Consider the following 21,048-nt stretch of genomic DNA (forward strand, 5'->3'; position numbering starts at 1 on the left):
GATTAAGAGTACACGTATCATGGGGTGCCTGGGTGGCTCAGGTGGTTAAGCATCAGACTCTTGATTTTGGCTCACGTCATGATCTCACAGTTCATGAGATTGAGCCCTGTGTGAGCACGGAGACTGCTTGAGATTCTCTCTGTCCCTCCCATACGTATGTGCGCATCTATGTACTCTCTAATAAATAAACATTTTTAAAAAAGAGTACACATATCGTGATGAGCACTGAGTATTGTATAGAATTGTCAACTCACCATATTGTACACCTGAAACTAATATAATACTACGTTAATTGTACTGGAAGTAAATTTTAAATGTTTTTTTATTTTTTTTTTTATTTTTAGAGAGTGCAAGTGGGGAGAGTGGCAAAGGGAAAGAGAGAGAGAGAGAGAAAGAGAAAGAAAGAATCCCAAGCAGGCTCCACACTCATTGCAGAGCCCAATGTGAAGCTGAATCCCACAACCCTAAGATCATGACCTGAGCTGAAATCAAGAGTCGGATGTTCAGCCGACTGAGCCACCCAGGCATCCCTGTACTGGAGTTAAATTTAAAAATTCCTTTTAAGTTTATTTATTTATTTAGAGAGATAGAGAGCATGAGCAGGGAGAAGCAGAGAGAAAGAGAGAGAGATTGCAAAGCAGGCTCAGCACTATTAGCGTGGAACCGGATGTGGGGCTTGAACTCACGAACTGTGAGATCATGACCTGAGCCGAAACCAAGAGTCAGACGCTTAACTGACTGAGCCAGCCAGGCGCCCCTGTAGTTAAATTTTAAGAAGTTGCTTCTTGTTTAATCATTTACATATATCTGTGTGCTAGAATATGTATTTAGTTTTTGAACTTTAAAGGGTATGATGCAGCGCGTAGCTTTTTTAGTATCTTATTTTTCTCCACAGGAAGATCTTGGGTCTTTTCAGTGATCTTCCTGCTGCAGGTTGTGTGTTTAATCTTCAGTGGAGAAGGTAGAAGTGGGTTTCCATTTTTCCTTCTCTTTTCTAGACTTGTGCTTAGTAGGTATCCTGTGCTGTGATGAAAGAAGGTTGGTTAATACCATCTTCGCTCTTGAGGAACCTATTTTTTCTGTAAAGAAATTAAAGAACTACATGAAACTTTCAGAGGACAATTAACATACTAAAGTTTTTACCATTGACAAAACATGGAGCAAAATTTTAGCCAAGGGGCAGTTCCCTGTTGGCTGGACATGGCATCCCCAGGTTGGACCCTTTCTGAATAGATCAGAATCAGGTGAGGAAACAGAGAATGCTAAGAGCCTGAGGAAGTTGAAGAAGTGAAAACAAGTGTGGAAACCGTTTGGAGCCCATCCTGACTGGAGCAGAGAGTGATGCTTGAATGTCTGGGAATAATCCAGATAAGGAGGCTGTGCCAGGTTTTGAAAGCCTGTAAAGCACCCAAGAGGGCTTAGACCAGGTGTGGCCGCATGGTGATGGTGGTCTAGACAAGGCAATAGATGGCACAAGGAAAGGAAAAGAAGGGAAAAATGGAAAGACAGTTTGAAGGAAGAAATTAAACCTAAAGATGGGTTTAAAGGAATATAAGGGGAATGAAGGGTTATAAGGGAGAAACAAAAATAATAAATAGCTTACTGTGAACAGCACCTGTCCCTACTGTGCCAGCTACGTTAAATGTCCTTTGATCCTTGAGCATGCCTGGATTCCCTCTGTCACTTTAGGGCCTTGCACACGTGCTGTCCTCCTTGCTGGGAAAACACACTCTTCTTCCCTTCCATCTGTCAGCTGCCCAGACTCCCCTGGTTAACTCCAGCTCAGCCTATGTCTTAGTCCACATTCCTCTTGGTGTCCTTCTCAGACCCACTGCTTAGACTAGACTAGATACCCCTCCCATGTGCTTCTGTCATCACTCACCCTGTTTTGTTTTGGTTTTGATTTTTTTGTGTTTTTAAACTAAACTCTAGACTTGACTCAGATTTCACCAGTTTTTCCATTAACGTAACGCCCTTTTTCTGTTCCAGTTTCAAGTCCAGAAATCACGTTGTATTTAGCTGTTGTATGTCTTCAGTGACCTCTGATCTGTGACAGTTTCTTAATCTTTCCTTATTTTTCATGACCTTGACAATTTTCAGGAATACAGGTCACACATATTTTGTGGAAACCCAGTTATATTTTAATTACATAATTTCTTCTCAGTCTTTTGGTTAGAATATCAGCGCAGTCTATGAGGGCAGATGCCATGTGGCTGTCTTGTACACTTTGGTATGTGGGCCTCATAGGGTGTGTCTAGTACCTAGTATATACTGAATAAATATTTGGTGAGTGAGTGAACTCTTACCTATTCTGCTGTCTTACTAGGAAATGAAAGATGATTCCGACAGTGAAAAGCAGCAACAGATCCATCACATTAAGAACTTGTATGCCTTCAACCTCTTCTGCCAGAAGCGTTTTGATGAGTCCATGCAGGTCTTTGCTAAGCTTGGCACAGGTAACAAGCGGGTATGGCCCTGGGATAAGGACTTCATGGAGGGAAGGGAAACTGGGAAGCACAGAAGAAGTGATACTAGACATCTGAGACCAGTGCTAATGTCAATTGATCCTCATGCCTCACAGGATCTGGTGGGTGACCACAGGTTATATATTTACAGCCCTCATCTTGTGCATCTGGTCTCACCCATAAACACAGACTTCCAGTTGCCCACAGTGGTTTACCCTTGCCATTAGAGAAAGAAAACAGAAAGTAATTCAAGTGAACAAGTGTGTATTCAGTCATCTAGTATTTATTGAATGCCGTTCTAGGCAAAAGTCCCTGACCTGAGCTTAGTAGGATTAAACAGTAGGTTACTTTTGAGAGTCACACAAGGCAGTGCTGCAAAGCCCTTCCTGTTCTCAGAGACCTACAAACTCTCTAGACATTAGAACATGGTTGTGAGGGGCAGGGACGCTGGAGTCTGACTGCTGACTTCAGGCAAAGTTAGCGGACCTCTCTGTGTTCCAGTTTTCTCCTCTGCAAAGCAGGGTGAATAATAATACTTATCTCAAAGCATTGTGAAGATTATGTAAAGTGCTTAGAACAGTGCATGGTACGGGATAAATGCCAAATAAAGTTAGCTTGTTGTTAGTATTAAATTGTTTTGTTTCTGTACATTCTATTTTTGCTTAATTTAGGTCCGTTTATATATACTTGGTTTGACTCTATATAATATTTATCCCTTCTTCTTTTGTTTTGCCTTTTTTTCTCCTTCCCTCATCATTGGCCAATAATGAGCTAAAGATAATTCCCTGTATCAGTTAAGGTTCTTGGTTGTGAGCAGTGGAGACCAGTTCTGGTTAATTAAAGCAGTATCTGGATAAATGAAGCGTGGTTTCTTGGAATATTAAGAGAATGGTAGGTAGACACAAAATTAATGGAGACCAGGCTTGGGAATGATAGGAACCAAGGGAGCTCCAGAGAACCTCCCAACAAGAAGCAGGAAGCTGGACAGCAATCCCTTTGGAACCAGGACAGGCTGAGCAGTCCTCCACTGGCACAGTTACTTCCTGAGCTGTTGCTACTGCCTGTTACCACATCCTCAATGCAAATTGCCCCTCACCAGCTTGTATTAGCTATCTAATACCATGTAACAAATCACCCCAAAGCTTAGTGGCGTAAAATAACAAATCATCTGTTATCTCTCCCGGTATGTGTTATGGTTAGGAATTTGGGAAGGAAATCAGCTAGGCAGTTGTTGCTTGGGATCTCTCGTGTGGTTGTAGTTGTATGTTGGCTCGGCTATCTTCATCTGGAGTCCTGACTAGGCTAGAGGATCCAATTCCAGAGTGGCTCATTCTCATAGCTGACAAGTTGGTGCTGGTTGTGAGCTGGAGGCCTCAGTACTTATCCAGGTGGGTCCCTCTGAGTGTCCTCATTCCTAGTGACTGGCTTTTCCTGGTGTGAACAATCCAAGAGACCTCAGTGGAAGCCTCAGTGCCTTTTATCATAGTCACTTCTGCCATATTCTTATATGTTCAAGGCAGGGGAACACAGACCCTACCTCTTGCTGGAGGAGTATCAACATTACATAAAAGAACCATGTAGGCTGTGACCTTTGTTGGTGTGTACCATAACTGCTTGTCATCCTTGAGTCACTTTCTCAAGATCAAGGGTATCCAATTGACCAGGATTGGGTCAGAGTCTCACATCTTCTGACTTTACTAGGGGTGGGGAAAGAGGTTGTGGCTACCCTTTGCTTCTGAAGGCAAACGTAGGTGCCTAGAACTATTCTCCAAGACCACATGTGGTATGGAAGAAGGAGCTCACCTATTTAAGAAGGGGGGTGGAAGCTGGGCAACCTGAATCAGTAAATTTGTACCATCCTTCCTCCGAATGAACTCATTTGGGACATTTATCTTCAGTGTACTACCAGCTCTTTGGGAAAACCCTGGAATAATAAGCTATAAATATCATAGTAACTTGGTACTTTTTCTATGTACCAATGATAATTGAACCCCAATCCTAAAGCTTTAAAGTCAGTCTTAATGAAGTTAGTATCTTTTAATTTATTCATTCCACAAATACAGTGCACTCCACTGGGCTCCAAGCAACTATAACCAGACAAATTCTGCTTTCAAAGAGCAGTCTTGTAGGGAACTAAGGCCCAAGTGGACCCTTACCAGTGGCAGGAGGTGTGCTGGTGGTGATGTTGTCTAGTGGGCAGCATCTCCATTGACCTCAGACTAAGGTCTGGTCCTCAGGTCCAGAAGTGGATGTTCTTAGTATATCCAGAGATCATCGGACTACCAGTGTAGTCTGACCCTGACGAAAATCACATGAGACCAATATATTAACAGAATATCCCTTTATTTATTTACAGTAGAGAGGCCAGATCTCTTTCCAGTGGCTAGAATATTCATACAGGGCACCCAGGGCGCTCTTTTTTATGTGTATTGAGGTACAGGCATTTTGTTATGATGCTTTGAATGGGGTTCTGCAAAACCTTATATTCTATAATAAATAACTCCTGTAGGGGCACCTGGGTGGCTCAGTCGGTTAAGCATCTGACTCTTGATTTCGGCTCAAGTCATGATCTTACAGTTCATGAGATTGAGCCCCATGTTGGCCTGTGCTCTAACAGCACAGGATTCTCTCTCTCTCTGCCCCTCTCCTCTCTTGTTCTCTGTCTCTGTCTCTCTCTCTCTCTCTCTCTCTCTCTCAAAGTTTAAAATAAATAAATCCTTAATGGGACATAACAGGGCTTGTGGGAAAAATGGGACTGGGGCAGACCACTCAAGACATAGGCAACTTTGTAAATGGAACACTAATTAAAACAATAACGGTCCTACTAAAACTAAATTCCCACTGGTGTTGGTACCCAGCATGACAGTGCTTGGCAATCTTGAATCCTGGGGCTGTGCTTTCTCCTTTGAGATACAAATCTTTGAGATACAAATCTTTGAGAATATTTGCTTCTAATAGAAACTAGTTTCATCAAAATAAAGCGTCTCATCCTGGATATAGACTTCTTTATGAAGCCCTCAAATAATTAATATGGGGAGAACATCTTTGCTTTATTTTGACTCTCAGCTTTTGCAGGTGGTTTAACTTAGTAGAAAGTGTAGCGGTTTTGAAGCTACTAACCAGCCACTCCCTGGGCTAAAAAAGGTCACTTTTAAGTTCCTTTCTTTAGGTCTCCCAGTATAATTAGGCTTTCTCTTTAATTATGAGGAAGCTTGCCTGGTCACTTGAAAACACTAACAAGTTGGGGAAATTTTGCATACGAATGGACACAATTTTTGCCTCACAATGATCTCATTCTCCCACTTGCCAACTGTGCATGAACTAATTCACATGAAAGAAACTCAGGTTGTAGCAGAAAAGAGTGTACCTGGGATGCCAAGTCAGAAGAATGCTTCAAGAGCACGGAATGGGAGCAAAAGGAAGTTTTGTGGAGGCATGTTCTGAGCCAGAGCGAGGCCAGGCTGCAGAAAACAGTCTCAAATGGCTGGAATATAATACTACCGGGCCCAGTGTCCTTTCATCCCTCTAGTATAGGATGGACTGGGCCCAGGTTTGCTTTCCTGCCCTTTCCTGTGTTCCACGGATAGGCTTCTTACAAGGGTGTCCTATTTCTAGCTTTTATGAGTCAGAAAGAAGCTGTGTCTCCTGCCACTGGGGACATGGGACCTGTGAGTGGGCTTTATCAAATCTATAAACCACCCTAGACTTGATACAAAAATTTTTTCATGTGTGGGTTTTTCTAGAGAGAGGATCAGGACCTTTTATCAAATTCTTTAAGATGTTTTAGATCCTAAAGATGTTTAAGAACCAATATTTTAGCAGTATTTCCTTGTGGTAATCCACAACTTGTACATAAAAAGCTCTAATGCAAAATAGAAAGGTAAGTGCTGCCGGTATTTGCATGATGGCTTGATAAGAACACACACTGCATTGAGGCCCTGGGGTTTTGGAGTCTTGAGTGGTTGAGTATGATATGAATAAGATAATTTTTGTATTTCTTGAAGCCCATATCTAGATCTTGAAATTGAGCCTGTTGAATTGGTTCACATAGTATATTCATTATTCAGTCAACAAAAATTTTATCAAGCTTCTACCATGCACTGAAGACAATTCTGGATACCGTGTCGTGCGCTTATATTCTGATGGAGACAGGGCAGACAACGAAATAAACAAGCAAAATTATAATATGTTGGGAAGTGGTAAGTCCTAAGAAAAATAAAACAGGAGAAGGGGGGTAAGGAGTACTGAAGATAAGAATTAGCATTGAAATTTGAGATTAAATGATCAGGGAAGGCATCTCTGAGAAGTTAGGGACTGAAGGAGGCTATTGAAGCAGGCACACGTCTGGGGAGGTGCACTGCAGGCAGAGGGAATGGCTAGTGGAAAGGCAGTGAGGTTGAAATGTTCAGGGAGCAGCCAGATCCATGTGGCCAGAGCAGAGTTGATCTGTATCATTTGTTCTGTATAAGAAATATAATCCCATTGTTAATTACTTGTCTGTATTACTGGGGATTTGATGTGTGGCATAATCCTGGACTCAGCCCAAAGGAAGATCAGATAAGCCTGGTCAGCACCAGCTCTGCCTTCAGTCCTGGGCTTCACGGATAAATAAGACATGTTGTGTGTCCATAAAGAGGTTGCATGTAAAACTGCTCAGTAAAACATTGGAATAAGCGTGAAATAGGTCTTCAGGCTTGTGGAGAACTGAGTCAGGAGGTCTCAAGAGGAGGGGAGAGAGGAGGTGACCTGGGCCCTGGAAGATACAGGGGAAAGGAGAGTGTAAAGGAAGGCAGGTGGCGGGAGGACACAGTTGTGTCTGAGGATCTGTGAACCACAGCTCAGTGGGATGTTTGTGGCACTGGATAGATCACGCTAGAAGGAGAAGCTGGGGCCAAATTTCAGAGGACCTTGAATGCTGCAAGGGAGTTCAGACATCATATTGGAGGCTTTGGGTGATTGGCTTTGGGCACACGGTTTTAAGTACAATGACACCATCAGAGCCCTGTTTGTAGACACACACTGTGGTGCAGGAGGCTGATGGAGGCTCACACTGTGGGCCACCCTTCCTTCCAGCTCCCCAACAGCCGTCTTCTTTCCTTAGACTGTGTTTCTGTGTGGCCACCACGTACAACTGTCAACTGTCCCATTCGGCCATTCAGGTGCTGCTTCTCACGAGTGTCTTCCTCACATTATCATGATTCTCTGATTTTGAGGAACACGGTCTTCCTGGCTGGGCAGAAATTTTGTGGCCAGACACAGGTTCCTTGGGGATGATGTGGGTCCTGGAGGGTTCAGGCTGTGTAGCATTTCTCTTCTGGTCTGTTTGTGTGGTGCTTGCCTCCTTACAGAAGGGACATGGCCTTCTCATGTTCCTCCAACTTTAAAAAAAAATTTTTTTTTAATGAAAATAAAGTAATGCTAGTACAAAACATTATTACGGTGTTAAAGGAAACAAAGCTTACTCCAGATCTAGCCTTGACTCTCACTTTGTCTCCTTCTCATCCAAACTTTTTCCACATGTCCACATCTTAATGTAATTATAATCATAAAGGTGTACACTTTTATAGCTTTTGTCACGTAAAATTGTTAGAGCGTTTTTTCATGTTGCTGTGTGCCCTTCATAATTATAATTTGTGATGATTGCATTATAATCTCTTAGTCGAATGAAAAATATGTTCTTATTTCTGCTGCTGAAGAAATTCCACATTGTTTCCAGAATTGCATTGTTGCAAATAATGATGATAACATTACCTGTTCATTCAGATGTGTTTTCCCCCTCCCATTTGTAGACTGTTTTGTTAGAGTGAACTCCTAGAAGTGGGATTAGTGGGTCCAGGTGCTTTTTTCCTTATTGAGGTAGCAGTATTTTTTGCCTTGACAGTGTAAAAAGGATTCAGTTTCATAATATTTCAAGCACTGGGTAGTATCATATAAATTTTTTTTTTTACTAATTAAATGGATATAAAAATGTGTACATGTTTTTAGTGTGTACTGTTTTCTTTTATTAAATTTTTTTACTGTTTTTTTTATTTTTGAGAGAGAGAGACAGAGCATGAGCAGGGAGGGGCAGAGTGAGAGGGAGACACAGAATCCGAAGCAGGCTCCAGGCTCTGTGCTGACAGCTCAGTGGGCCTTGAACCTACGAGCCATGAGATCATGACCTGAGCCAAAGTCAGAAATTTAACCAGCTGAACCCCCCAAGACTCCCTGTACTGTTTTGATTCTTAATGTAACAGAATGCTTTCCCACTTATATTATTTTCTTGTCAGATGTTCATGTCTTTTGCCTGTTCATCAAATGAAATTTATTCTTTTTTTTTTTTTTTTTTTTTACCAATTTGTGTGGATTTGTTTTATATAATCAACTTAATAATCTCTTGCCATATATGCTGCAAATATATGCCCTAGCCTATCGTTTGGCCATTTGTTTTAGTAATATTCCTTTTTTGACAGATAAGGTCATTGATCTTTTCAACTTTAATTGCCTTATCAGTTTTTCCTGGAAAAGTTTTTCTCCATTTTCAGAGAGCTCATAAATTTTCAGTTCGAATTCTGCGTATGTGTATGTGTCCATGAATGGAATGTAGAGTCAAGCCATTTTTGTGATGGTTTGGTGAAATGTAAATAGTGCTCAAATTATGTAAGTGTATATAGCTCATTGAGTCGTTATGAACTTGGAGTCATTCCTTTTTTTAAAAAGCCCATCTTGGGGGAGCCTGGGTGGCTCCAGTTGGTGGAGCATGTGACTCTTGATCTCAGAGTTGTGAGTTCAAGCTCCATGTTGGGTGTAGAGATTACTTAAAAGATTAAAAAAAAAATCCTCAAAAAAAATCAGTCTGGAACTTATTTTGCCATAATAATAGTCTCATTTTATTGGCTCCTTAAATTGCTACATGATTCTTCCTGGGCAATCACGTTTACCTTCCGTTTAGATCCTACCCATGTGATGGGCCTGTACCCGGACCTGCTGCCCACAGACTACAGGAAACAGCTGCAGTACCCTAACCCACTGCCTGTGCTCTCGGGGGCTGAATTGGAGAAGGCACACTTAGCTCTGATTGACTACCTGACACAGGTAGGTATAGTACAGAGGTGTGTGGAAGAGTTTGCCTGGGACTTCTAGAACCTGCTTTTCTATGACATGGAAGTGAGGGCCTTCTCTAAACCACAGGCATATTCTGTAAATGAATCCTGTAGCAATCACGGTGGGCTCACACATTTCATTCTCCTTCATCTCCCTGTTCATTAATACCATTGAGCTATTTGTTGCCAAATCTTAATACCAGGAAATTTACTTGATTTCTGGTAAATTTACGCTAAGGTGTTAAAGGAACTAAAAAGAACAAATTTTAGTTGATAGAAAATAATAATTTTTTTGAAACACTTTTTTGGAGCATACGTACTTGTGGAAAAATATGTGCTTTCCCCAGGAAAATATAAAGCAAGAGTGCAAATCACTGATAACTCTCCCACCCAGAGAAAAGTAATCATTATATTGTTGTCCTTCTAGATCTTTAGAGCCACACTAGCCTTCTTTATTGTGCTTCACAGATGCTTTTTTTTTTTTTTTAAACAAATTAAAGGTTTGTGCCAACCCAGCATTGAGCAAGTCTGTCGGCACCATTTTTCCAAAAACATTTACTCACTTCGTGTCTCTGTGTCACATTTTGGTAATTCTCACAATATTTCAAACTTTTTCATTATTATTTATAATTATGATCTGTGATCATTGGTCTTTTTAATTTTTTTTTTTAATGTTTATTTTTGAGAGACAGAGACCAGAGCATGAGCGGGAGGGGAGCAGAGAGAGAGGGAGACACAGAATCCGAAGCAGGCTCCAGGTTCTAGGCTGTCAGCACAGAGCCTGATGCAGGGCTTGAACTCATGAACCGCGAGATCAAGACCTGAGTCAAAGTCAGATGCTTAACCGACTAAGCAACCCAGGCACCCCAAGGAACCATTCTTTTTTTTCTTTTAAAGTCTTTATTTATTTTTGAGAGAGAGAAAGAGAGAGACGGAGTGTGAGCAGGGGAGGGGTAGAAAGAGAAGGAGACACAGAATCCAAAGCAGGCTCCAGGCTCCGAGCTGTCAGCACAGAGCCCAACGCGGGGCTCGAACTCACAAACCATGAGATCATGACCTGAGCCGAAGTCAGTTGCTTAACCTACTGAGCTACCCAGGTGCCCCCCAAGAAATCATTCTTGAAAGGAAGAGTCAGTTGATGTGGGAGATTTCATTATTGTCTTATTTTAAGAAATTGCCACAGCCACCCCCACCCTGAGTCATCAACGTCGAGGCAGGACCCTCCACCAGCAAAAAGATTACAACTCACTGAAGGCTCAGATGATAGTTGGCATTTTTTAGCAATAAAGTATGTTTAAATTAAGATATGTACATTATTTTGTTAGACATAATACTACCATACCGTTGTATGCAGTGTGAAATAAATTCATTTGACTTGCTTTATTGAGATGTTCACTTTATTGAAGTGGTCTGTCTGGAATCAAATCCACAGTGTCTCTGAGGTATGCTCCTATATGTATTTGTGAATTCAGTTTTTAAAAAATTTACTTATTGGATTATCATTGCTAGTGGATATCAAACTAAAGTTGTTTTATAGCTTACTTTTTAAAATTTAGCTTACTTTTTAAAAATCTGGCTGTATACTGAGAAAGTTCTTTCCTATCAATAAGTATTCTTCTATAACATGATTTTTTTTAGAGGGAGTATTTAGATTTAAGTTTATTTTTCAGTTTACTGTTATGGATTGGTAAGTGAAATTTTCAAGTAAACACTGAAACTAATGTTTCCATTAAAGACTTTTCACCCTGAACTTCTCTCACAAAGGGTTACTATTAATTTCCTGGGCACTCACCCAGAGTCAGAGAACTTAGCAAATGTTTTCCCCTTATATATTCTGAAGACCTCTGTAAGGCATCCCCTGGCCAGGCCCTGAGAATTACTGCTAGGCAATTGTAAGCCACCTGCTTCTGGGTTAGTAAATGTCCTTTGGGTCTGATCAGGCATGCATGGCCTTGGCATTTCCTTGACCTTGGGCTCCAGGGCTATCCAGCTGTGGCTGGTGGCCTGCAAAGAACATACAGACATGCCTCTGTCTGCACCCTGCAGAGCTCATGCGGCTGTGCCAAGTGAGAAACGTTCCTAGGTGGACTGTCTCCTAAGCCCGTGGTGATAAAGAAGGCTCTCTGTTGCCACTGTCTTGCATTAAGACTCCAAGCACACACTTTTCCCTGGACTTCTCTACTGAGATTTGGAATGTGTGAAGTTAACTGACACTGTTACTATGCCAGAGAGATGATGGAGCAGATAAGACTGTGGGCACTGCCAGACACAAGATAATACAAACCAGATGACTCTGTTTATATGAAGTTCTAAAATAGGAAAAACTAATCTCTCACGATAGAAATCAGATCAGTGGTGTAAGGGGTGGGATCCTTTCAGAAGAACGCAAGGTAACTTTCCGGGTTGATAGAAATGTTCTGTTCCTTGATTGGAGTCGTGGTTACATGCACGTGTGTGTCTGTCAGAATGGATCTCATACTTTTAAAGGACACATTTTATTGTATGTTACTTCTACCTCAATAAAGTTGATTCAAACAAGAAGAAGAAGAAGAACATGGGCTTTGGGATTAGACCCTAATTTGAAACTCGCCTCTGCTGCTTGTGAGAGATGTAACATCCATGCCTTGGGTTCTTCACTTGTAAGTGGGGAGAATAATACTTGTATTTGTTTTAGATTTAAAATAGGATAACATAAAGTTCTTGGCGTAGTGCCTGGTGTGCAGTAACTACCCAATCAATAATTGTTACTGTATCTGTGGGAATTTGGCGTTCATCTGTTTTGATCCCTAATAAAAATTAAGTCCTAATGTGAGATCAAGGTGGGTATGTGAACTGTTTTGGAGGTCTTTGGAATTACCTGGTAGCTCAGGTGATAAGGATGATTTAGTCCTGGCCTTGACCCTACAGTTTTGGGCCTTCGCAGAAACGAAGCCAACTGGTAAAGAAGCTGAATGACTCTGATCACCAGTCTAGCACCTCCCCGCTTATGGAAGGCACTCCCACCATTAAATCCAAGAAGAAGCTGTTGCAAATCATTGACACCACCTTGCTCAAGTGCTACCTGCATGTGAGTCCTCCAGGCATTCGGGTACCAACAATTCCCAGTCTGCTGAAACTGGGAAAATGCTACTTTGGGGTACTTGCCACTAGTAAGAGTGAAATCTTTGATGATGGGAACCACCTAGTCTTTTCATGACACCTGTGAGCTTCTTGGAAGTAAAAGGATAAGGCAAGATATTGCCCCAGAATTTGCAGTGGGCTGGTCTCTGGTAAGATTGGGGTTAGTGCTACAGGGTGGATGGGGGCAGTGTTTCCTGAATGCATCACCTTCTTTCCCCCACTCCCCTCCAGAACATTAACATCTGTTGTGTGAACGAGCATGATGCCGTAAAAGCCACTACCTGTAGTCCTGAAAAGGGGTGGTTTGCCTTCCCTTGCTTGTGTTAACACCCTGGCCTTTCAGCCTGAGGCAGGCCTGGGCTAGGTGGGGCGGGGGCTCCTCCATGAAGCAGGACTTTCTGCTGAAGTCCTGCTTCATCTGCAGACGAACGTGGCCCTGGTGGCCCCTCTGCTGCGCCTGGAGAACAATCACTGCCACATCGAAGAGAGCGAGCATGTGCTGAAGAAGGCGCACAAGTACAGCGAACTGATAATCCTGTATGAGAAGAAGGGGCTCCACGAGAAAGGTGGCTGGACAAGGGTTCCTCTCATCTGGGAGGGTCTCTTACATGTAGATTGGGGAAGCCTACTGATGTGTGATAACTCTCCCATGGGGACGTACCTTCTGGAAGAGGCTTATGACCTTGTTTTTGGGCTTCATGGCCAGCTCTGCAGGTGCTGGTGGACCAGTCCAAGAAAGCAAACTCCCCTCTGAAAGGCCATGAGAGGACCGTGCAGTATCTGCAACATTTGGGTAAGTCCAGCTTTGAAAGGGAAGTGGGAAAGGATTGTGTTCCAATGGACCCAGTCTCCCTCCATTTCTGATTGTGGCTGGTCAGTGCCCTCTCTCTCTTGTGTTCGCCCAGCTTTGTTTTTACTTTGGGGTAAAAGCCCTCCTGTGGTGGAACTGTGACAGCCCAGTAGGGCCAAGCAGCCCTAGGTGACTGGTGCTTGGACAGAACTATCCCTGGAAAGTAAATTCTGGGGCAACCTGTGCACCTGCCTTCCCGGTCCTATGGGCAGGTGGACTTCACCTGCTGACTTTCCCCTCCAGGCACAGAAAACCTGCATTTGATTTTTTCCTACTCAGTGTGGGTGCTGCGAGACTTCCCAGAGGATGGCCTGAAGGTAGGTCACAGGGGTGTCTTGGGTTTATCTAGTACCATGCTTGGTCCTGATTCTAGTTAGGGCAGTGGCAGATGAAGGGGGAGGGGGGATTCATGCAATTTCTCTGGTGTTCAGAGGAGTAGACTGGGAAATACGAGACAGCAGTGTAATGTAGCACAGAGAGCCTTGCACAGACACTGGGGGACCTGCGACCTAGGCTGTCCCACTAGCTACAGGTGCCATCTTGCACACCCTTCCACCTTCAGAAGTCCACTTGACCCCTCCACCTGTGTGTGTGTGTGTGTGTGTGTGTGTGTGTGTGTGTGTGTGTGTGTGTTTGGTGGCAATGCAGACAGATCGTTCCACCACTGGAACTCAGGTTTGTTCCCACAGATATTTACCGAAGATCTCCCAGAGGTAGAGTCCCTGCCACGAGACCGAGTGCTTGGCTTCTTGGTGGAGAATTTTAAGAGTCTGGCTATTCCTTATCTGGTAAGATCTTTTTTGGGCTGAACTAAAAACCTTTAAACATGGGATCCAGGACCACATGGGTTAGTTCTTGGGCAATTTGGATTGGGGCTTGTGTCACTTGGGATTGGTAAGAATGTAAGGAAGATGATTTCAGCATCCTCTGAAGAAAGAGATCTTGGTAGATGAAGCTGGAAATGTAATTTTTTGATGAGTGCCTTCTAAATCTAGGTAAAGTACAGAGGAATAAAAGAATGACGCTCGAGAAAAACTTCTCTAAGCCACGTTTGTACAGCCACTCAGCAGTGACCACAGGACAACCACATTGGTTTTAAGTACTAGAATGCAGCTGTTTAACCTTAACTCCGTGGGCTGATGTGAGAGTTTAGAGGATCATGGGACAAAATTAATAAAGGAGCTTAGATTGCAAATCAAGAAAATAATCTCTGATGTTTGTAGGTTGTATTCCAAAACTTCCTGGTGGTTTTAAAAGAGCTATCGCTTAATTAGGGAACAATCTGATGGGACCTGTTGGGCCTTACAAATGTGAGGGAGACTGGGTGACGGAACTGAGTCACAGTGCAGAGGGTACCAGATTGACCTGTGTTTTGCCTCAGGAACATGTCATCCACGTTTGGGAGGAGACAGGCTCTCAGTTCCACAACTGCCTAATTCAGCTGTACTGTGAGAAGGTGCAAGGTCTGATGAAGGAGTATCTCCTGTCCTTCCCTGCAGGTACCAGTTCTCATAGGCAGTCAGTTGGTCCTGTGCTTTAGAAGTGACCTGGGGACCCGAGGGTGACATGTGGCATAGGGAAGCAGACCCCACTCTTCCCTGCAGGCCCAGATGGTGGGAAGTTCCTCAGGATCCAGGGAAGCTAAGTGACCCAGCAGGGGAGACTCAAGCCCTTGTCTGGATCTGGGCATCTCTGAGCATCACCCTTGTGGGTGGGGGAAGGAACAGGTTTGTCTGCAAGATGACAGCTGTGCCGATAAGAAACAGGTTTGCCTACAAGGGTGTTTGAGCAGCTTGTTTTTCTTTGTACCTCAAGCTGATGTTTTGGGGTCACGTAGAGACCATAAACTGAGAAAAGTCCAACTGGAACCCACTGCGGAGGCCCTTTCTGATTATTGTGGTGATATCATTCGTTTTTCTTGATGACCCTACATTGCTGCCCCATAGCATCCTTTCATATTGAATTTGGTTTTCTTTAAAGGCAAAACTCCAGTTCCTGCTGGAGAAGAAGAAGGTGAGCTGGGAGAATATCGACGGAAGCTCCTTATATTCTTGGAAATTTCTGGCTACTATGATCCAGGCCGGCTCATCTGTGACTTCCCTTTTGATGGTGAGTGTCTGCCTTATGGCCAGAAGCCATTCAGCAGAAGGCAATGCAAAAACTCCTCTTCCCTTTTTCCCCAGTGCCCTAGTCTTCCCAAAATTTGGGTCTGGAAAAAACCACGTGTTTCAGGCCAGTGCTGCTGTTCTGTCCCATCTGAAGACTCACTTTTGTACCATGACTGAGAGGAGTCTCTTTTGGGTGTGAACCACTTGGTAATTGATGGCCAGGTTGAAACCTGTTTATTGCATCAGTACATGTTCTTGGTCAAGATCATTATTTAGCAATATTTGTGATCTGGCATAATTTGTCTGAAAAGGACATGTTTGTCTGATGTGTAAGCTCCGGGAGAAAAGAGACCAAGTGTTAACTTTCTTTAGCTGGAGTGCTTGGCACATTGTCGGTGCTTACTTATCATGCACTTGGTCTCTTCCGGTGAGGGTTCTTACCCATTTTAGAAGTGATCACAAAACAGATGGGATAAAGTACCTCCTAAAATATCTCCCTCCACCCTTTTTTAAATTTTAGCAGTTCTTGACAAAATCCCAAGTAATAAAAATGTTGCCACCCATTTGTCTAACAGCTTAGCCCCTGGCCTGTGCTTACATGGTGTGGCGATGGCTACTTAATGCTGCTTCTTCCTCCCAGGCCTCTTAGAAGAGCGCGCACTGCTGCTGGGGCGCATGGGGAAGCATGAGCAAGCCCTCTTCATCTACGTCCACATCCTGAAGGACACAAAGATGGCTGAGGAGTACGTTGACCTTGCCACGTACGACCCAAGGAGTCTAACAGCTGGCCCCACAGAGAGAGGAGAGGCGGGAGAGGTTAAGAAGGCCCCCCCCACCCCCCCGCCTCCCGTACTGGTCCCCGATTGTGAAGCCATCAGGAGGCTGCTCAGGAGGCAGCATTGATGACCTCTGTCTAGACATGGCTGCTCCGGCCTTGTCTCACCACTTTCTCCCTTGCAGGTACTGCCACAAACATTATGACCAAAATAAAGATGGCAACAAAGATGTAAGTAGTGACCCTGGCCCCAGGGAGCATGTGCGCTTTTCACTGTCCCTCAGAGTACACCTCACCCTCTCTAATTTGGCCATAGGTGACACTGGTGTGAATTGCTAAGATCACTGATTGGTTTTGCATGTGTTTATTGAGGAAGAGGCAGGGTGACCGTACATCCTGGTTTGCTTGGGATATTTTCTGGCTTATTGTCATCCACGTGATTATAAGTAGCGTCCCTGCCCCTTTACTTTCAAAAGAGTCCTAGCTTGAATGGTAAATTATGTCATCAGCCTGTTGAGAAGGAACATCTAATGGTTGTGATAAGGGGCACTTACGTGCGCCGTCTAGAATGCACTTGGATTTGTCAGTGTCTGGAAACACTTTTGATCGTCCTGCCTAGGGATATGGAGGTAACTGGAATCTAGGCGGTAGAGGCCAGAGTTGCTGCTAAACAGAGTGTTAAAATTCAACAAAGAATTATGCGGCTGCAAATCTTGAGTGCTAAGGATGAGAAATCCTGCATTACTGGTACCAGTAGGAAATTACGACATCTCATCTTGGGTTCATCTTCTCTGCCAAAATGTGATAGGGCCTCAGCCTCAAAGCCAGATTCCTTGGAGGGATCTTTTTTGAGTCATTTTGCAGTGTTGGCATTTTGTCAGTAGTGTAATGCTTAACAAATATAAGGCATTTGAGTTTTGTCTCTCAGGAAAAACAGCCCTTAATTTTTAACATCTGCAATTGACTGACTTTACCAAAATCTTTTTAAAATGTGAAAAATGATGAGTTTTAAGTGTCCCCTGTCAGCTATTACCACAGACTAACCCCTCGTACTTTTACATGTGGTCATGCTGGGGGGTTTCTGGGAGGCTTTCTGCCAGCCTGACGTATGTTGTTTGTACTTGTATGAGACACAGGTGTATCTGTCCCTGCTCCGGATGTACCTGTCACCCCCCAGTGTTCACTGCCTGGGACCAATCAAGCTGGAACTGCTGGAGCCACAAGCCAACCTCCAGGCTGCCCTGCAGGTCCTCGAGCTGCACCACAGCAAGCTGGACACCACTAAGGTCAGGAGTTCTTCTCAGGAAGATAGAGGGCACTTGGGGGAGCATTGAATGAGAGGAGAGGACAGAGAAATGGACTGGGATTCGAGAGCTCTGTGGCTTCAGACATTTCCTCAGGCTTACTTCTGTTCTGTTTCACCGTGTTCCCATCTCTGTTCCTGTCCCTAGGCCATCAACCTTCTCCCAGCAAACACTCAGATTAATGATATACGCATCTTTCTGGAAAAGGTCTTGGAAGAAAATGCACAAAAGAAACGGTTCAATCAAGTGCTCAAGAACCTTCTCCATGCGGAATTTCTGAGGGTATGAATTTTCCCAACTCTAAGGTGCAGCTATACTTTTTAGTATGAGAGATAGTTACCACATAGCCCTGTAGACAAAAGCAGAGCTTTGTGTTGCTTTAACACCATAGCTCAAACCGATACAATAACCGACTTGACATTTAGTTGCAAGTGTTGTAGTTAGAGGACTCTGTGGGAGCTGGGAGGTGAGACCCAGCCAGCCTCTGCTTGATGTTCTGTGTGCTGGAAGGTGGGGCTTCTCTCCCAGTCACTCTGCTCTCCCAGGTCCAGGAAGAGAGGATTTTACACCAGCAGGTGAAGTGCATCATCACCGAGGAGAAGGTGTGCATGGTGTGTAAGAAGAAGATCGGGAACAGGTGAGCCTTCTTCACAGCTATGCAGTTTCAGCCTTGATAGTGGTCAGGCTCGGGACGGATTTCTGCCCTTTAACTGAGGGGGAAAGCATGGCTGCTGACTCTTGGCCATGGTTAGTTCTTGAGGCTCCAGAGAGCAGTCCATGTTGTGTTTTGCGGCTGGGCTTGAGGATTTAAAGACTTGAAATGGCATGGGGCTCTTGATTTTCTGCCTATAAAGCCTTTCCCTTCTGGCAACTATGCGTTGTGATGTAGCCAGTGGGTGTGTGTGAGTTGTATGTGGGCAGAAAGTTCTTATCTTTTAAGGATGTGCCTCTGCAGGAAGAAAAAGACTTGAGTAAAATCCTGAGCCAGCAACGTTGTGTTTCAAAGCATATATTCTAATCCATCCCCTTTCCTGCAAAGCATGGTGTTTTGTCCTTTTTCTTATGTGGGTGGAAGAATCCAAAAAGACCTTACTTCTGTCTTTTGTTAGAATTGGCCTGAAACTTGTTCTAATGAGCATTGTCACATCTGCATAAGCTGGTGCTAACTCAGGCCGGTGTCCTGCTCCATCTGCCCCATTTTGCACATTGATGATTTAATAAGAAATATTCCCATGCCTTCAAACTGCATGGAGCTCATCCTCTGTTTGGTTATGTGACAGAGATGGTGGCTATGTAAATCCAGAAGACCCTCAGGGTGGGCCATTCCTCGTGGTTAGGGTGGGCTGCTTCTGGGGTCGCATATGGGTAAGGCGCCTTCTCTTAGAGGTGGTCCTCACTCCTGAGTGGCTTTCCCTCCCTACAGTGCATTTGCAAGATACCCCAATGGCGTGGTCGTGCACTACTTCTGTTCCAAAGAGGTAAACCCAGCTGACACCTGAGCCCAGCATGCCAGGAATTCTTCAGATGGACAGTTCAGCTATCCCAGAGAGGGGAAGGAGCACTGGCCTTAGAAATGAGGGGCTGCTTCCACCACCAGGTGTCTCCCCATTTGGACACTACTGGCTACCTTGAGCTCTGGCACATCTCTGAATTTATCAGACTTGTGGTCTGGTGTTACCAGCTTTTTGATAGAAAAAAGAGATTAGCTATACCTTATATACCATTATGTTGCAGGCAGTTGCAGAGAATTTACTACCTGCTTGGATGGGAGGAGGTGACGAAGGGCAGTGTCCTGCCTTTGTACACCAATCACCTGGTCAAGGAAAGTGTCTCAAGAGTCCATAACCCTGAGATTGTTTATTCAGAGTTTTCTGTGAAGGCACATGCAGGACTTTGCATGGAGCCCCCTGCGCAGTTGGCCTGGGGTCTGGAAGGAGAGCAGTCCTAGGTTTCTTCTCACTGCGCAGGCTGGACACTGGCTCTCTAGGTGATGACAGTCATTTCTCCATAGTCACCACTCCCTCTGTCTCCCTGGGAGGCTCCCCACTCATCCCTTTATGTTTTTAGTCTCCGTTTCTTTCTCGCTATTTATTTTCTTCCTTTATCTCCCTTCACTGCTCTACCCCAGCTTTGTCTCCCATTTTCCCGACACCGGGAATAACTAATGTTTTAAACAAGGTAAAATGAGAAGCAAGAGGAGGTCTCAGTTTCCAGTATACACCGTTAATTGATTGTCAGGTATATTGTAAATAGATCCTCCTTGGACTGAGAGCTCTATGCTTAGAGGCTTAGGAGAGGGTCATCCTCCGTCCATCAGGGCCAGGTGTGACGGTGGCCCTAAGGATGGTCTGTCATATCTCTTAGACATCTGAGGGGCCTCCTGCTCCTGGTTCACCCACCAGCCACCCAGGGCAGGTTGGTTTAGTCTGTGGGCTGAGAGCTTTGTGCCTTGGGCACCTTTCCCTTTGCAGCCAGTGCGGCCCGATTACCTCTCACAGCTTGGCCTGGCCATTGTTCTCTCCAGCTGGCTTGTTGCGGGTGGGTGGGTCTCTGCCACACACAGGACTGCTCACATCGGGAACTGACAGGGATGTGATGTCAGGCACGCTTGCGAGGTGCCCGGGGACAGCCAAGAGCGTTGCAGGAGGTGGCAGCAGCACATGGGTTTGTGAAGTCACTCCCTACCACATCCATGGAGGGGGCAGGGAGACTCCCCACCCCCGCGGGTATCCGAGACAGACAGGAGGAGTGTTTAGGATTGCAGGCAGACACACGGGGAGCCCTGTGTCCTGTCCTCCATGGGGTTTACAACGCACAGTCTTGTTGCTGCTGTGTTTTTAATGGTGATGAGGGTGGGTGATGGTGCCCAGCCCCGACAGTGTTTTAGTAGCCTGTCCTTGACATGCCACGGTTCTTTTTAACCCGCAGCACCGTGCCATTTTGGGCCTTTGTTGTAGGCTGACGTACTGGTGTAGTAGACTAGGCTCCTCCCGGGCATGCTGTCCATGGAGGGTCTGCAGGGACAGAGTGCGTGCCCTCGGCATCATGCACGCAGATGGGGACTGCTCAGGTTTGGGAGACAGAGCAGCGCTTCAGGAGAGCCATGCCCAGCTGGTCATGCCAGCCCATGGACCTGTTTGCACCGGTTCGGAGGAGCTTCCCCTGGAAGCAGCAGTGAAGTCATGAAGCCGGCCCTCCTCTGTGCAGAAGCTCGCCCCGCCATGCAGACCCAGTCTTCCTGGCTTGCTCTGTTTGTATCTTCCATTCCCACGACCTGTGTGGCACATGTGTTTGAAGCAATAGAATAAAGAATGCGTGTTTTCTTCCTTTGGAATATATAAACG

The 21,048-nt window shown here is 44.6% G+C and overlaps 1 protein-coding gene across 2 annotated transcripts in view; it reads left to right on the forward strand.

Moving 5' to 3' along the window:
* Nucleotides 1–20,829, forward strand: part of VPS39 (VPS39 subunit of HOPS complex) — a 46,272-nt gene extending 25,443 nt beyond the window's left edge. For both annotated transcript variants that reach the window (XM_058738091.1, XM_058738090.1), the window contains 15 exons: nucleotides 2,327–2,456; nucleotides 9,397–9,539; nucleotides 12,471–12,614; nucleotides 13,092–13,233; nucleotides 13,374–13,460; nucleotides 13,761–13,834; nucleotides 14,207–14,305; nucleotides 14,899–15,016; nucleotides 15,498–15,626; nucleotides 16,266–16,368; nucleotides 16,586–16,631; nucleotides 17,537–17,686; nucleotides 17,852–17,986; nucleotides 18,250–18,341; nucleotides 19,128–20,829. In XM_058738091.1, the coding sequence (XP_058594074.1) occupies nucleotides 2,327–2,456; nucleotides 9,397–9,539; nucleotides 12,471–12,614; nucleotides 13,092–13,233; nucleotides 13,374–13,460; nucleotides 13,761–13,834; nucleotides 14,207–14,305; nucleotides 14,899–15,016; nucleotides 15,498–15,626; nucleotides 16,266–16,368; nucleotides 16,586–16,631; nucleotides 17,537–17,686; nucleotides 17,852–17,986; nucleotides 18,250–18,341; nucleotides 19,128–19,203 (1,668 nt within the window). In that variant the 3' untranslated portion in view covers nucleotides 19,204–20,829. The remainder of the gene's footprint in view (nucleotides 1–2,326; nucleotides 2,457–9,396; nucleotides 9,540–12,470; nucleotides 12,615–13,091; nucleotides 13,234–13,373; nucleotides 13,461–13,760; nucleotides 13,835–14,206; nucleotides 14,306–14,898; nucleotides 15,017–15,497; nucleotides 15,627–16,265; nucleotides 16,369–16,585; nucleotides 16,632–17,536; nucleotides 17,687–17,851; nucleotides 17,987–18,249; nucleotides 18,342–19,127) is intronic.
* The last annotated feature ends 219 nt before the right edge of the window (nucleotides 20,830–21,048 follow it).

This window comes from Neofelis nebulosa, chromosome 7, assembly GCF_028018385.1.
Source record: "Neofelis nebulosa isolate mNeoNeb1 chromosome 7, mNeoNeb1.pri, whole genome shotgun sequence".
Lineage (NCBI taxonomy): Eukaryota > Metazoa > Chordata > Mammalia > Carnivora > Felidae > Neofelis > Neofelis nebulosa.